A 16,111-nucleotide genomic window follows, 5' to 3' on the forward strand; every position below is an offset into this window, starting at 1 on the left:
TTGAGCCCAAGGTCACTGGCTTGAGCAAGGGATCACTCGCTCTACTATAGCCCCCCGGTCAAGGCACATATGAAAAAGCAATCAATGAACAACTAAGGTGCCACAACGAAGAATTGATGCTTCTCGTCCCTCTCCCTTCCTGTCTCTCTGTCTCTATCTTTCCCTCTCTCTGTCTCTCTTTGTCTCTGTCACATACACACACAAAATTATAATTATACACATACATGTATGCGTCCATACTTTCTTTCTGATAACAAAAGTTGCATCTGTTCATTCTAGAAAATACAAATAAGTAAGCATAAAATATAACTTGCCCATAATCTTCCACTCAAAGAAAACCATTAATGTATTTTCTTTGTGCAGGTATGTGTGTGTTTGGGTGAGAATATTACTTTTCATTCTTCTAATAAGCCTTTCTATATGGTCCTGAGATGAAAAGAGCTTTTGAGTGACTTTCCGCCCTGCTTGTCCTTTGGTTAGAGGGTGATCGTTGATCCCACTGCCTCCCCTGCCGTGGTCTTAGCTGCTATGCGGCTTTCAGTCTGATATTAGTGAACTCTCGAGCCACAGATAGATGCAAAGCTCTCTGAGCATGGTTTAAATAAGTAAATAGTTTAAAGCTGTGGTGGGCACAGTGACTTCCAAAAGGAAGACAAGTGATAAGAAGGAAGTAGATAGCTGTAAAAATGCATGTAGAGCATAACGGTGTAAGAGCAGTAACGACTCTGTAGCAGTATATAGCGGTAATAGCAGCATAAGGTAACAGTGCAGGAGAGATGGTTCAGGCCCATAATGACACTGTTGTCTACAGGTCCAGACTAGTCACCAGAAGAGCAAACTTACTGCCTTTCCTGTTACCTGACTTCTAATTTTTATAGGAGCACATCAGTTCAGGTGAAATTAATGTGGCATTTGTCATTTGTTTACCATGCCCTTTTATTGACGTTCTTTTAATCATCATCATCACCCTTAATACTCAGAATATCATTAGAGGTTTCCCAGGGTAGTCATTTTGGTTCCATATTTTGCTTCTGTTTGGCTAGTACAGAGCACCATTAATATACATTGAGCAGTCAGAAAAGTTGAAGCAGTCTTCTCTTTCTCTCTCTCTTAAAAAAGATTTTTTTTATTCTGTCAATTTCAGGCAGCATTTTTAAAAACTTTTTATTGAATTTATTGACATTGGTTAATAAAAATGTATAGGTTTCACGTGTACAATTCTATAATCCATCATCTGTAGATTGTGTTATGTGTTCACCATTCACCAGCACAAGGAGGCTTTCCTTTCTTTTATTAGCCCCTTCTTTCCCTACGAGCCCCCGAGGCAGTAACTCTCATAGCACTGGTCTTTACATTATAGTACTATAGAAGTACAGCAGGGAAATGGCCCACTCAGAAGTTAATTGCCATAGGACACATTCAGTTTAAATTTTAAAATGTCTTATTATTAGAACAGTTAGAGAATGGCAAGAATACTATTTCTCATGTATCAGATTGGTAACATTTACCAATAGGTTGTATCCCATGTCACTAATATTCTTTGACAACACCGTTCTTTTTTCTTTTAAAGATTTTATTTATTGTCTGACCTGTGGTGGTACAGTGAATAGAGTGTTGACCTGGAATGCTCAGGTCCCAGGTTCAAAACCCTGCTTGCCTGGTCAAGGCACATACGACAAGCAAGCAATGAACAACTAAACTGAAGCAACTGTGAATTGATATTCTTTGCTCCCCTTTCTCTCCTCTCTCTGTAATCAATAAATAAAATCTTTAAAGAAAAAGATTTTATTTATTGCTACTAGAGAAAGGAGAGAGAGAGAGAGAGAGAAAGGAGGGGCAGGGAGGAGCAAGAATTAGTTGCTTTGCCTATGTGCCTTGACTGGGCAAGCCCAGGGTTTTGAACTGGCGACCTCAGCATTCAAGGTCGATGCTATATCCCTGCGCCATCATAGGTCAGGTGACAACACCATTCTTTTTTTTTTTTTTTCTTTTTGCATTTTTCTGAAGCTGGAAACAGGGAGAGACAGTCAGACAGACTCCCGCATGCGCCCGACCGGGATTCACCCGGCACGACGCTCTGCCCACCAGGGGGCGATGGGCGTCGCCATGTTGCGACCAGAGCCAGTCTAGCGCCTGGGGCAGAGGCCAAGTGCCCGGGCCATCTTAGCTCCAATGGAGCCTCGGCTGCGGGAGGGGAAGAGAGAGACAGAGAGGAAGGTGCGGCGGAGGGGTGGAGAAGCAAATGGGTGCTTCTCCTGTGTGCCCTGGCCGGGAATCGAACCCGAGTCTTCCGCACGCTAGGCCGACGCTCTACCGCTGAGCCAACCAGCCAGGGCCGACAACACCATTCTTAATAGTTGCATAGAGGTTAGGTGTATCATGATTTGCTTAATTAAGCCCTATTTTTTAGCATTTTGTTTTTTCATTCTTTTGCAGGGGTCGACAAAAGTAGGTTTACAGCTACAATACAAATAAGTAATATAATAATTTGTGTGTGTGTGTGTGTGTGTGTGTGTGACAGAGACATAGAGAGGGACAGATAGGGACAGAGAGACAGGAAGAGAGAGAGATGAGAAGCATCAGTTCTTCATTGCAGCACCTCAGTTGTTCATTGATTGCCTTCTCATACGTGCCTTGACCAGGGGGTGGGGGTCTATCTACAGCAGAGCGAGTGACCCCTTGCTCAAGCCAGCAACCTCGGGCCTGACCTGTGGTGGCGCAGTGGATAAATCGTCGACCCGGAATGCTGAGGTCTCTGGTTCAAAACCCTGGGCTTGCCCGGTCAAGGCACATATGGGAGTTGATGCTTCCTGCTCCTCCCCACTTTCTCTCTCTCTCTCTCTCTCTCTTTCTCTCTCTCTCTCTCTCTCCTCTCTAAAATGAATAAATAAATTTAAAAAAATTAAAAAATTTTTTTTAAAAAGCCAGCAACCTCAGGCTCAAGCCAGCGGCCTTTGGGCTCAAGCCAGCGACCTTTGGGTTCAAGCCAACAACCATGGGGTCATGTCTATGATCCCATACTCAAGCCAGTGACCCTATGCTCAAGCTGGTGAGCCCGCGCTCGAGCCAGAGACCTCAGGGTTTCGAACCAGGGTCTTCTGCGTCCCAGTTCAATGCTCTATCCACTGTGCCACTGTCTGGTCAGGCAGTAATACAATAATTATTAAGTGATACAAGAATATAAACTTTCATATACTCACAACTGTAAATCTATTTTTGCCAACTCCCGTATACAATGCTATATCAAACATCCTTGTAGCAATATTTTTGTAATCTTGCATAATATTTTCTAAGAACAAATTGCTACAAGGGAGTTCCTGGGTTAGAGACTTTGTACATTTTTTGAAGGCTTGATTTTGGTTTAATACAGGTTAAAGTGGGGGTTAGCTCCTTTCCTACCAGTTCAGTCAGCATGGAGGATGTGAGATTGGGTCATCACTTAGGAGACAAAGAACACCCATGGTTAAAGTGATGTCATACTTTGTTACTATTCAGGCCAAGGTGACGGAAGAGTTGGCGGCAGCCACGGCACAGGTCTCTCACCTGCAGCTGAAGGTGACTGCTCTCCAAAAGAAAGAAACAGAGTTGCAGGTGCAGTTGACAGAAAGCTCGAAGGAGACAGACCTTCTCAGGGGCCAGCTCAGCAAGCTGCAGGCTGAGATCTCAGGTATGTCCTGGTGAACAGGGCTGGAACCTAGACTCTTTCTTTCTTCTCAGCACAGTGGGAATAATGCTCATGAAGTTTATGAAGACTGAGCCAAAAGTTCAGGTGCCCAGCATAAACCACCATGATGGTCTAATATAAAGGACAGCAAAAGAACTATTTGACCGTGGCTGGTTGGCTCAATGGTAGAGCATCACCCAGCATGTGGAAGTCCTGGTCCAATTCCCAGTCAGGGCACACAGGAGAAATGACCATCTGCTTTTCTGCCCCTCCCTGTCCTGTTTCTCTCTTTCTCTCTTCTCCTGCAGCCATGGCTTGATTGGTTTGAGCTAGTTGGCCTCGGGCACTGAGGATGGCTCCATGGCCTCCGCCTCAGGCACTAAAACAATGGCTTGGTTGCTAAGCAGCGGAGCAATGGCTTCAGATGGGCAGAGCATTGCTCCCTAGTGGGCTTGCTGGGTGGATCCTGGTGGGGATGCATGGAGGAGTCTTATCTCTCTGCTTCCCCTCCTCTTACTAAAAAAAAAACAACAAAAAAAAAAAACTGAGTATGCATTTAGAGTTGATCAGTGGCCACAGTTTCGCTTCGTTTGGAAGTTGGAGTTCCTGTAACTCAGGACACAGTGGAAATTTATGAAACAGGTGCTTCCTGTTCTGGTTGCCTCTTTTGTAGAGAACAGATTGCAGCTCTCAGGGCCCCTCCAGCTTGGCTTATTTCCTATTATGTTGCATAATTCACCCGGACTCTGGATGGACTAGCCAGCCTGCTGCTGCTGTTCAGCACCTTGTAGTTCTTGTCTTGCTTCTTGTCGTGCTGTTGTTTGGATTTGCTGTGCCCACCATCATCAATATTTGTCTCCATTTTTTCCCCCAAATCTGCCTCTTTCAAAAGCTTTGCTTGTTTTTTTTGTACATTTGATTTTTCTTAAAATGTTTTCTCTCAGACATTTTTAAGACCACTGTCACATGTTGCCTTTGATCAGCCCTGTTTATATGTATGTCTTCTCGAGAATGCAAGCCCCTGGAGGGCGAGGGTGATGTCTTGCTCATTTTTGTGAAGTCCTTTCCTCCAAACCAGTGTTAATTCAGGGCCTGGCACAAAGGTGGTCCTTGAATGGAAGGTTTGGGAAGACCACCAGCATGTTGCTTCATCACCTGAGGGTATAGGAAAAGTGTGAGAGGCACGGATGGCAGCAGTGGGGCTGCTGGAGCAGCAGCAGAGCTCACTGCCTGATAGAGAGCTAAAGACACTGACGGCAGTTGGCCCAATGATGTCTTGAAGATAAATCCCTTTCTTTTAGAGCACATCCTGGTTGCACGTGAGAGATAGACTTAGATTGGAATGTCATACAAATAGCTTCTTTTCTGCTTTTGTCATGCCCTATGACAATTATCTGAAGAGTGCCTTACGGTCTCAGAAGTTTTCCTAACAAAATAAATGTTGATGCATTACATTTTAAGAGATACTCCAAATAGCTTTATTTGAGATGGGATGTTTTGAAAGCAAACTCTTGGTAGAATGTCCTAGCTACCAAGAAACTTGAGAAGATCTTACCTAGGCAGTGAGAGAAAGGGCTGGACCAGTACCAAATGGACCTGTCCAGTGTGCTCAGATGGTGACTGAAATGAAAGTGTGGGAATGATATATTTTTCAGGTGGTCTCTGACTGCTTGGAACTTTCCCATTTTGTACGTATGGAAAGTGACATGCATACAGAGATAAATATGTTAGTGAGGGGGCCAGTTCATGGCTTGATGAACCTGTTGCTGGTCAGTGAGGTGGTACCGGGAGAATGGAGGGGAAGGGATTGTGTGGTGGGGTTGGGGGCTCACAACGCAGCTTTGCCGAAGCTCCTGGGATGCTGTAGAGCCTGCTCTGGCTCTGGCTCTGGTTCTGCAGCTAAGTCTCTGCTCTTACATCCCAGAGCTCCAGGAAAACTCTGAGCAGGCGCAGTCCAAATTCAAGAGTGAAAAGCAAAGTCGCAAGCAACTGGAGCTCAAGGTGACAGCGCTGGAGGAAGAGCTGACTGACCTTCGAGCTGAGAAGGAGTCTCTGGAGAAGGTGAGATTTACAACTGAAGTTTCTCTGTTCAACCCAAGTGGCCAGGATTAGCTGCTTATTACACATTTTTACGTTCCTTTTACAGATTATAATAATATACAAATAGGACAGAAAAGTATAAAATAAGTTATCTTTTCTCCTGTCTCACCTCATGCGTTAGAGGTAACAGCTATAACCAATGTGTGGTTGTCCTTCCAGATTACTTTGTGTGTCAGAAACATACACACTCACTTAGGCATACACATGGCTACACTGATACCATTTTAACAACAATGGGATCATATTGAATTCTTTTTCACAATATTGTGGACATTGTACTGATAACAATGAGAACTTTCTCATTATTTTTAACTGCTGCATAGTAGTCTCCTACGAGGCTGTACTATAATTTACTTAACTATTCACCTATGTTTCTGTTTTCTCACTAATTCAAGCATTGCTGCTTTGGACATCCTTGTACTATATAACTATTTTTGCAGGTTTATTTGAGCATCTTCATAAAATGGAATGTTTGAATTAGAATTGCTGGGCCCTGGCTGGTTGGCTCAGTGGTAGAGCAACAGCTGGCGTATGGGTGTCCTGGGTTCAAACCCCAAACCCCAGTCAGGGCACACAGGAGAAGCGACCACCTGCTTCTCTTCCCCACCACTTCTCCTTCTCTCTCTCTCTTCTCCTCCCACAGCCAGTGGCTCAATTGGTTTGAGCATGGGTCCTGGCGCTAAAATAGCTCAGTTGATTTGCTGGAGTCTCACTATCTCCCCTCTTCTCACTTAAAAAAAAAGAAAGATGGTTTGAGCAAAAGCTCACCAGCTTGAGCCCCAGGTCACTGGCTCAAGCAAGGGGTTACTCGGTCTGCTGAAGGCCCGCAGTCAAGGCACATATGAGAAAGCAATCAATGAACAACTAAGGTGTCGCAATGCGCAACGAAAAATTAATATTGCCTGACCTGTGGTGGCACAGTGGATAAAGTGTCGACCTGGAAATGCTGAGGTCGCCGGTTCGAAACCCTGGGCTTGCCTGGTCAAGGCACATATGGGAGTTGATGCTTCCAGCTCCTCCCTCCCTTCTCTCTCTCTGTCTCTCCTCTCTCTCTCTCTCTGTCTCTCCTCTCTCTCTCTCTCTGTCTCTCCCTCTTCTCTCCAAAATGAATAAATTTTTTAAAAAAATAAAAAAATAAAAAAAAAAAAGAAAGAAAGCATTGCTGGGTGGTAGGAAATGCTCCACATCTCAGTTTTTTAAAACAATGTTGCCAGGCTGTCCTAAAGCAGAGTGTGCCAGTTTGTAGTCTCAGCACTGTGTGAGCAGCCCTGTCTCTCTGTACTTCCTCCCAATCTGCACAACCAAGTTTTCTACTCTTTATAGTCTGATAGGTGATATGTGCTATCTTGCTTTAATATGTATTTTTCTTAGTAAAGTTTTCATAGATTTAATACTTATTTGTAGTTCTTCTACAAATTCTCTTTTTAATGTCCTTTGCCTTCTTTCCTATTGTAGTATCATTTTGATTTGTAAACATTACTAAGGGCGTTAATTTCTTGCCATAGGTGACACATATATTTTCCTAGTTTGTGGTTTTTAAACTTATTTTTATAATATGTTTTGTTGTGTTAAAATTTTAATATCAGAGTAATTTCAGCCCTGTTGAACAAAGTGGGAACATTTCTTTTTCTGTTTGCTGGAATGGTTTCAATGTAAAAAGAACAACCTGTTTCTGAGGTTTCAGTAAAATCTCTAGTAAAGCCCTTTGGCCCAGTGCCTTTTTGGGGATAAATCTTAGGCTACATTTTGAGTTTCTTCCAAGGTTTTTATCAGTTTTTTAAACCATTCTGATTTTTTGAGCTGTTTTCAGTTCATTGTTATAGATCAGGGGTAGTCAACATTTTTATACCTACCGCCCACTTTTGTATCTCTGTTAGTGGTAAAATTTTCTAACCGCCCACCGGTTCCACAGTAATCATGATTTATAAAGTAGGGAAGTAACTTTACTGTATAAAATTTATAAAGCAGAGTTACAGCAAGTTAAAGCATATAATAATAATTACCAAGTACTTTATGTTGGATTTTCGCTAAGTTTGGCAGAATAAGTCTTTACAAAATAACTTACTATAGTTAAATCTGTCTTTTTATTTATACTTTGGTGGCTCCAGTACTGCCCACCATGAAAGCTGGAACGCCCACAAGTGAGTGATAGGGACCAGGTTGACTACCACTGTTACAGATCCTTGTATCACAGTCTTTATGAACATGATATATTGCTTCCTAAGATAAATTATAATTTGTGGGATTTCTGGGTGTGTGAATTTTGAAAGTCTTCACAGGACTGCCAAATTACCATATAGAGAGAGTATACCCATTTATTACCCATTTATTTTCCTGCCAGCAGGGTGTGAAAGTATCCACTTCACTCTTAAGATATTCCCCACCTCTTAATAGAAGGGTAGTTAAAACTCTTCTTGTTTTCCTCCTTGTCACAATTTTTCTCATGCAGTAGCCAAGAATGTTATATACATATAGGGGAAAATTAAAGTAACAATGCATTGTTTCCAGAAGGAAAGTAAGGACCCAGTGAGGTCAGTTACCACCACCACCCCCTCCATTCGTTCTCTGTTAAACAGCCAGAGCTGATGATGGTTCTCTTGTTCCTAAGAACCTCTCAGAAAGGAGAAAGAAGTCGGCTCAAGAGCGCTGTCAGGCTGAGGAGGAGATAGATGAAATTCGCAAGTCATACCAGGAGGAACTGGACAAACTTCGGCAGCTCTTGAAAAAGGCTCGGGTGTCCACAGACCAAGCAGCTGCAGAGCAGGTAATGGGAAACTGAGCCCTGTAGAAATAAAAGGAAGGCATGAAGGACTTAGAATAGTTTCTAGTTTCTTTAAGCATGAAGTCTGTTTGGTATACTCACAACTGTAAACCTACTTTTACCTACCCTGTGTATGCAGAAGAGGCAGGAATGAAGTGGATAATCTTCTTTCCGGTTTTAAAACTTAGTGGAGGCACTGGCTCAGTTGGTTAGAGTGTCGTCCCGAAACACCAAGGTTGTGGGTTTAGTCCCTGGTCAGGGCACATGTGGGAAGTGATCAGTGAATGCACAGCTAAGGCACAACTAGGTGGAACAATAAATGAGTGCTTCTCTGTCTCTCCCCTCTTCCTCTCTCTGTCTTTCTAAAAGTAGTAAAAAAAAAAAAAAAAAAAAAAAGTAAATTTAAATATAAGCAAAACATGGGGAAAGAAGGGATTTTATTTAGGGCCAGACAGAGAAGCCAGGGAGAGTGGCAGGACACAGCGGGTCTCTAGTCCATCTGACAGTGACCTTTCTCCTCACATGCTAATAAATGCATATTTGTTGGCCCATTTAATTAGAGCAAAGGAATGCCCTCAGTTTGGTCACCTCTGAGAATTTGACAAAATTAAGTTTCCTCTGACCCTATAACCTTTAGGGCCTGGACCCTGAAAAGTATGATCACATTATGGCCCTGCCTTCTAGGAACTTACCTAAGACAGTCACACCTTTATCAGGTTCGAGTACCTTTTGGAGTCCTGACAACTAACAAATCTTCCTACTTATCTTAAAAAAAGTACATACACTTTCAAAGTAACCAAGATCTTCCAAACAGTTGTTCCCTGTGAAGCTGGGCTGTAAGTTTCTTCTTTTTTTGCCTTATAAAAGATGGGCTTCTTTAGATGCAGCTGGACCCCCATGATATGGTGATTATATTTTCTTGGCAGCTGTCTCTAGTACAGGCTGAGCTGCAGAGCCAGTGGGAAGTGAAATGTGAACACCTGTTGGCCTCTGCCAAGGACGAGCACCTACAACAATATCAGGAGGCGTGTGCCCAGAGAGATGCCAGCCAGCAGAAGCTGCTCCAGCTTCAGGACAAGGTGGGCGTTTCCTGGGGCTGGGCAGCTGGCAGCCCCAGTTCATTTGAGGCAGGCAGGTTAACTGAGTCTTAATGGTTCTTTTGAATCTAAAGATGTTAACAGCTTGAAAACAAAATCACACTTGTTCAACTCCCTACAGTAATCTTCCATGTATTTATTTGGATGGCAGCACTAGGATTCTGGAACATGTTTTCCATTACTATTTGAGCCTTCTTATATTAAGCAAGTAGTTTTTGAGTGCCAGTTGTGTTGTAGACACTGTTAGGGAAAGGATTTACGGAGAACTCTGTCCTCAAGAATCTCACAGTCAAGAAACGGAGACGAGAGGGCAACAGAGGTGAACAGCAGGTTCTGTGAGGCCTAGAAAAGGAAGAGCCGAGGACAGGTAGCTTTGGTAAGGTGAAGAGGCAGCAGAACATTCTGGGAAGAGGCATTGAGATAGGATGGAGCATGGGTGTGGTGGGATCAGCGTGGCATGAAAACAAGACAGATATCAGATGACTTAGGGTCGTGGTATGCAAGTCCCCATATCTGGAGGTCAGTTTCTTAACATATTCAGTTGAAAATCTTTGACTCAAAGATGGTGAATCAGGCAGTCTTGCAGGTGAATAGGTCGCTTCTAATGTTCAGTGTTCATAAGTTTATGTGGCTAGAGTTGTAACCCTCTTTTTTTTTCCTTTTCATTCTTAACCTGATTAGGAACAAGGCAAGTGACCTTGTTGGGAAAGAGGAGGTGAAGTTTTGAGTTGAGATTGAGTGATGAGGAAATAGATGCTGCGCGTCAGCAGGCCTGGGGTGGAGGTGGAGGTGGAGGTGGAGGGTGTGGACATCACGGTCCTACATGAGGCTGACACGCAATCCCGAGGATGGTCTCCTGCGGCGATTTCTGACTTGCACCTGGTAGTTCAGGTTCCCGAGCCCGCTGCCACGGTCTGTTTGTTTTGCAGTGTTCAGCCCTCCAGGCCCAAGTCACAGCCCTGATGGAGCAAAATGAACAGCACATCAAGGATCTGGAAAATAAGTCCCGAATGTCTGGGGTTGAAGTTGCTGCTACTGACTCATCGGAGAAGGTGAGCTGGTAATCTGAAGAAACAAATTACATCATACCAAGCATTAAGAAAGAATGTGGCTTATTTTTTTTGTGGATAGCTTTTGTTTGTAACTTTAGGGATGCATCACTTGTCTGACTTTAAGTACAGATTAACCCTGGGAACCTGTCACTTTGGTTGGTGGTAGTCCCTAAGAGCCCTATCCTGAAGTTTTGACAAATATAAGATGCACTTCTAAATCACAGGAGAGGCGTGATCCTGCCACTAATCCTGGTTGCCCACGGCAGCTCATGGTCGCGGTGGGAGGGAGCTTACGGTAAACATCTGTCAGCTGTCCTGGGCCATAGTTTACCTGTCCTTGGTAGCCCTTCCATCATGTGCAGCTTGTTATTTGGCATTGTCCTCTCTACAGTGACTGCGTCCAGTGTCTGAGTTCATGGCCAGCTGTGTCCTGCTGTCGAGTTCTCAGAAAGCTTCATTTTATTTAGCCTTCCAAAACCCCGTCTGGAATTCACATGTGTTCCCTTTTCACTTGTTTTGGGCAGCGTACATTTTGATACTGTTTTTCTCCCCTCACATCTTCCCTCAGGTCAAGAAGATCATGAACCAGGTGTTCCAGTCCTTGCGGGGAGAGTTTGAGCTGGAGGAATCTTACAATGGCAGGACCATTCTGGGGACCATCATGAATACCATCAAGGTACAGCCAGCTGTGATTGCTACACTATAATGCTATCTTGTTGCTTAAGTACCTTCTAAGGGGTTGTGAATAAAAGATTGTACAAGTCCGTTCATCAGTAATTCGAGTGCATGGAATGGTTTAGCTGGACGGACACTGGCAGCCTCCTGTGAGAGGAGGAAGCAGAAACATTTGAACTGGACGACCAGTTGTGTTAATAAGGGTTGAAGAACTAGGTGTGCTGCTGGTTACCTCTCAGTGAACATCTCATCCTTGGCTTTTGAACAGATGGTGACACTTCAGCTGCTAAACCAACATGAGCAAGAGAAGGGAGAGAGCAGCAGTGAGGAAGAGGAAGAAGAAAAGGAAGAAGAGCGACCTCGGAGACTGTCCCAGGATCATTCGGTCTCAGCCAGTTCTGGGCCGTCTCAAACACCCTTGAGTAGGGAGAGGCAGGAGTCCCCCATGGTGCCATCAGAGCAGGTGGTCAAGGAAGCTGACCCATTGCCTCCGCAGGCCCTCCCCACCCAGGAGGAGGTACGGAGAGGGGAAAGGGAGCCCAGAGAAGCAGAGGCGCTCTCACAGCTAGGAGATGATTCCCTCCCGCCCGAACTGGCTGGCATCCCCTCCCAGAGAGCTCTTGGGCCTCCGACTTCAATTCCTCCCAAGCCTCCAGGCCCTGTAACTGTGGACTCTGAGTGTGAGGAGACACTTACTGCTAGCCCACTGGGAAATGCCTGTGCTGAGGAGCAAGAAAGCTCCACAAGACTGTCTGTGACTTCAGACCCTAAGAAGGGGCACCCACTGCCCTTGGAGCCTGAAAGTCCAGGAGAGCCTCAGCCTCCAGAGCTCAAGAAAGAGGAAGGTGTCATTAGTTCTCCTGGTCCCTCCAAGGAGCTGGCAAGCACAAAGCCAGGTTCTATAGCTGCAGGAACAGCGCTTGGACCCAACCACTCTGCTCAGAATTCCAGGTATATCCCCTTGAGCAGAGTTTCAGGTGGTTGTAAGGCGTCTCTGGTTTTTCCAGGGCTCATCCCTCAGAGACTGACTGATGGACTAATTCACTAATTTATTTGTGCATTCATACATGTACTTATTCAGTGATACCTACTATAAAAGGCTCTGTAGGCACTGTGATAGTTTGGTAGGCAAAACAGATTTGATTCTTGAGTTAAGTACCTTACAGTCTAGTGGGGACTGTCATAAATTTACTATAAAACTATGGTAAGTACTAAAAGCGAAAAAAGAAAGAAACAGTATGTACATAAAAAATAAAGGGGGAATTATTCTACTTTAGATAGGGTGGTTAGGGATGGATTCTAAGAAAGTACCATTTAAACTGAGCCAAAGGATGGAAAGGGGACTTCCATGCCAAGAATGGGAGGAAGAGATTGCAGAAGGTGAAACAACACATGCCAAGGGCCTGTGGTCAGAGGGGATAGGACAATCGAACTAAAAGAAGGTACAGTAGTAGGCAGAGAGGAGAGAGTTGTTAAGCTGATGTTGGAAAACTAGGTAAGGGCCAAGTTGTGAGATTTTCTGTCACTATTAGAAGTTTGGAATTTTAAGTACAGTGAAAAGCTATTAAAGAGATTTAAGCAGAGGAGTGACTTGGTCTGAGTTATCAGTTTTAGAAGATCTCTCTGCCTATAGGTTGTGGAGGGAGTCAGTCGTGTGTTAGGAGGCCAGTGTGTGAAGCACCCTGAGTAGTTACTGCAGCTGTTGCAATCTTACCCCAGAGCTGATGGTCACTTTGGTCTGGAACAGGAACATTTTCTGTGACTTGATTTTCTTGATTTTTCTTTCAGTTTTTCTGGGGATGAAGATGATGAACTATTTAAAGGGGCAACTCTGAAAGTTCCAAAGGCCAAAGCACAGTCTGAGGAGGAAGATGAAGACGAGGTGGTAAGGAGATGTCAGGCACTGCCAAGTCCTCACGCCACTAGCTGGGGGCCCTTCCCCGCTGGCCCTGAGAAGAGAAGTGGAGTCTGTTGGTGGCCCACTCCCTGGGCGCTGTGTGCAGGGCCCTGTGGGAGCGGGCTAGGGCAGCTCAGTAAGCATAATGGGGGTGGTCAGATACCACTGTATTCTTGAAAAAGGACCATGATTTCTGTCCACGCAGGAATGATTTTTACTGTAAGCGAAGAAAGTTGGGCTGATTAGTCTTACATTAGAATGCATAGGAAAGGACTTGGAAGATTGTCTAGTGTAGCATCCTTAATCACAAAGAGACTGAGGCTCAAACGGATGGTTTTCCTAAAGCCCGATAATGATGTAATGGCAGAGCTAGGACTAATCTCTGAAGCTCCTGCTATGACCACCTGCTCCTGAGCATTTTCTGCTTCCGTAGCCTGCTTTCCAACCTGCCTGGCTCTGTCCTCATAAGATCCCTGGGCGGAAGTGGGTTCAGTGCGGATGGCATAGCGTGAATTTACAGAGCTCCAGAGAGAAGGGGAGGGACTGGTTGAGTCTGGAGCAGAGCCCCAATCTTGCATCTGCTGTCCCCACTGCACATTCTTGGCCGTCACTAGGATGTTTTGACTGCTGTGATGGGAATGTCACTGGAGTGAATGTGAGTGTGGGACGCAGATCAGCTTCAGGCTTAGTCTGTCCCAGGGACAGAAATAAGAGGTGAAAGGGAGCAAATTTTCTCCCCTCACATATCAGCCAGAGTGGGTGTTGCCTTTTGCCAAAACCCTGGATAAATGGCTGTGACTGAGCCGGGATCCAGCTCCCGGGAGCCAGAACCCTTCCCCCATGCCTGTGTTTTCTGGGGAAGGTGCCTCAGTTCCTCCCGTTAACCCTTCTTCCCAAGGATTAAATTTTCATTTGAGAATAAGGAATATGAATTCTGTACTTAAAAAAAAGAACCAAAAAAAAAAGACAACTGAGTATTCCAAGTGACTGTCTAAAATATGATTGGAATATGTTATTAATCCAACTGTGTTATATTATAAGCAGTATATTAATATAGCTATTAATACCATCAAGTTAATGTCTGCCTTTCGGGTATGCTGAAAACTACTTCACATTCTCATTTAATCTACTAATCCAGTGAGGTCAGCACTTTTATCCCATTTTATAGAAAAGAGGACTGAGGCCCAGGAAGATTAACATGTCCAAGGTTATATAGCCTGGTAAATATAGAGCCAGAAATTGAGCTGGAACAAAACCGAGCTGTGAGCCACATTTTAAACTCTCGTACTGCTAGTTTAGAGAACACTTGATTGATGCTCAGAGAGAGGTACAAGGTCCATTAGTCAATGATGGGGATGGTATTAGCCCATGGACTTCTGACCACATCACTCTTCCGTTTATTTGGCTGGCCCTGTGAAGGCAGAACCTGGGCCAGAGTAGCTCACCGGAGCAGAAAGTACCCTGGTAGAGAATACTCAGTTTGGGCCTGTCTCCACTGTCAGTCCCTGCCAGCCCAGAAGAAAAAGGCCAGGAGCTCAAGTACTGAGCAGCGGGGGAGTCTCTCCATGTCCCATTAATCCTCCTACCCCCCTACCTGGGCAGAGAGCATGAGGGAGGGGCCAGTGAGACCAGGGACGTGGGAGGCTGTGGCCCTGTGTTCTTTCTTCGTCTCTTGGGACTCTCTTCTTGCTCATGTGGCCAAGTCTCTAAATTCAAATCGCTCAAATGATGAGGCATGTTCCGAGCCAGATAGGCCACCTTCGGCCACATCATTTTTCAAATGTGATTGTATTCTTCCCAACCTCCCTTCATCCTCCTGCCTCCTCTCTTCCCCTGGGGCCATTCTACTTCTGTTTTTCTCCCTCTCCCGTCTCCCCTCCGAGCCTTCTTTCTCCACACGAAATATGTAAGTTACCGCATGAGAGGAAACCTGTCAGATCAGTACATGTGCTTCACAAATAAATGACAAAACTAGCGAAACCAAAGTTGGTCTTCTTGTCTCTGTTGAAACGTGCCTGCCTTCTCTGCCTGCTCGTCTTGGCTTTATCTGGAGCCTGGGTTTGCTGGCCTCAAGATTAGTCCTTTTAGTCAAACCCTCACCAGGCACCTTCTTTCCATCCTGGAGCTGGAACCGAGGTTGGCTCATGTCATGAAGTCCGTCTTGTGCAGGAACAAGTGAGAACTGACTGCTCTTTCCTGTCTTGTCAGAGCATGAAGGGACGCCCGCCCCCAACCCCCCTTTATGGCGATGATGATGATGACGATGACATTGACTGGCTGGGATGAAGACCCAGAAACTGATGCAGAGGCTCTTCCACTGGCCCCTCCTAAGCATGAGTTTGCGCCAGCCCTGGGTCTGAGTGAGCCCCGGGCAGGTGAAGGTGAGCATCCCGAGGACAGTAGCTCAGATACCCGAGTCAGCCATCCTCTGAGCGCCGCCTGGCTGGGTGAAAAGGCCTGTGGGCCTCCTTCAGAACACTGGGGTTGTCCGCAGCTGTCCCGGTCCTACCTACAGTCCTGTTTGGAGGAAGGGCTGGTAGGCTCCCCTCCAGTCAGTCACCTGCAGGAGTCCTGTCCTCTTCCTAGCTTTTATTCTCTTCACTAACTCTGACTGCTGCGGGGAGCCCCCCTCTGCCTTCCAAAGCTCAACTGTGCCCCAGCTGCAGGACCGGTCACTTGGGGTGAGGTCTTCCTGGTAGAACTGAGGTTGGGTCACACCATCTAAACCCCAGTTCAGGGAACAGCCTTGCCTGCAGTCCTGGCACATTATTTTTTCTCTGCCTTAAGTCTTTGAAGTTAACAAAAATAAAATGTCTGTAATGAAACTTGACTGAAGCTCTTGGGAAGAAACTGAATTTGGCTCTA

At 45.2% G+C, this 16,111-nt stretch overlaps 1 protein-coding gene across 5 annotated transcripts in view; it reads left to right on the top strand.

Annotated features, from left to right (window-relative positions):
- Window positions 1-16,076, top strand: part of FKBP15 (FKBP prolyl isomerase family member 15) — a 66,457-nt gene extending 50,381 nt beyond the window's left edge. For 3 of the 5 annotated variants that reach the window (XM_066256484.1, XM_066256480.1, XM_066256483.1), the window contains 8 exons: window positions 3,496-3,667; window positions 5,589-5,725; window positions 8,373-8,528; window positions 9,452-9,604; window positions 10,552-10,674; window positions 11,243-11,350; window positions 11,618-12,300; window positions 13,138-14,216. In XM_066256484.1, the coding sequence (XP_066112581.1) occupies window positions 3,496-3,667; window positions 5,589-5,725; window positions 8,373-8,528; window positions 9,452-9,604; window positions 10,552-10,674; window positions 11,243-11,350; window positions 11,618-12,300; window positions 13,138-13,423 (1,818 nt within the window). In that variant the 3' untranslated portion in view covers window positions 13,424-14,216. Of the gene's footprint in view, window positions 1-3,495; window positions 3,668-5,588; window positions 5,726-8,372; window positions 8,529-9,451; window positions 9,605-10,551; window positions 10,675-11,242; window positions 11,351-11,617; window positions 12,301-13,137; window positions 14,217-15,454 lie in introns of those variants that run through there. The other 2 variants (XM_066256481.1, XM_066256482.1) reach the window with 2 other exon arrangements.
- Window positions 16,077-16,111: the final 35 nt, after the last annotated feature.

This window comes from Saccopteryx bilineata, chromosome 2 (genome assembly GCF_036850765.1).
Source record: "Saccopteryx bilineata isolate mSacBil1 chromosome 2, mSacBil1_pri_phased_curated, whole genome shotgun sequence".
NCBI lineage: Eukaryota > Metazoa > Chordata > Mammalia > Chiroptera > Emballonuridae > Saccopteryx > Saccopteryx bilineata.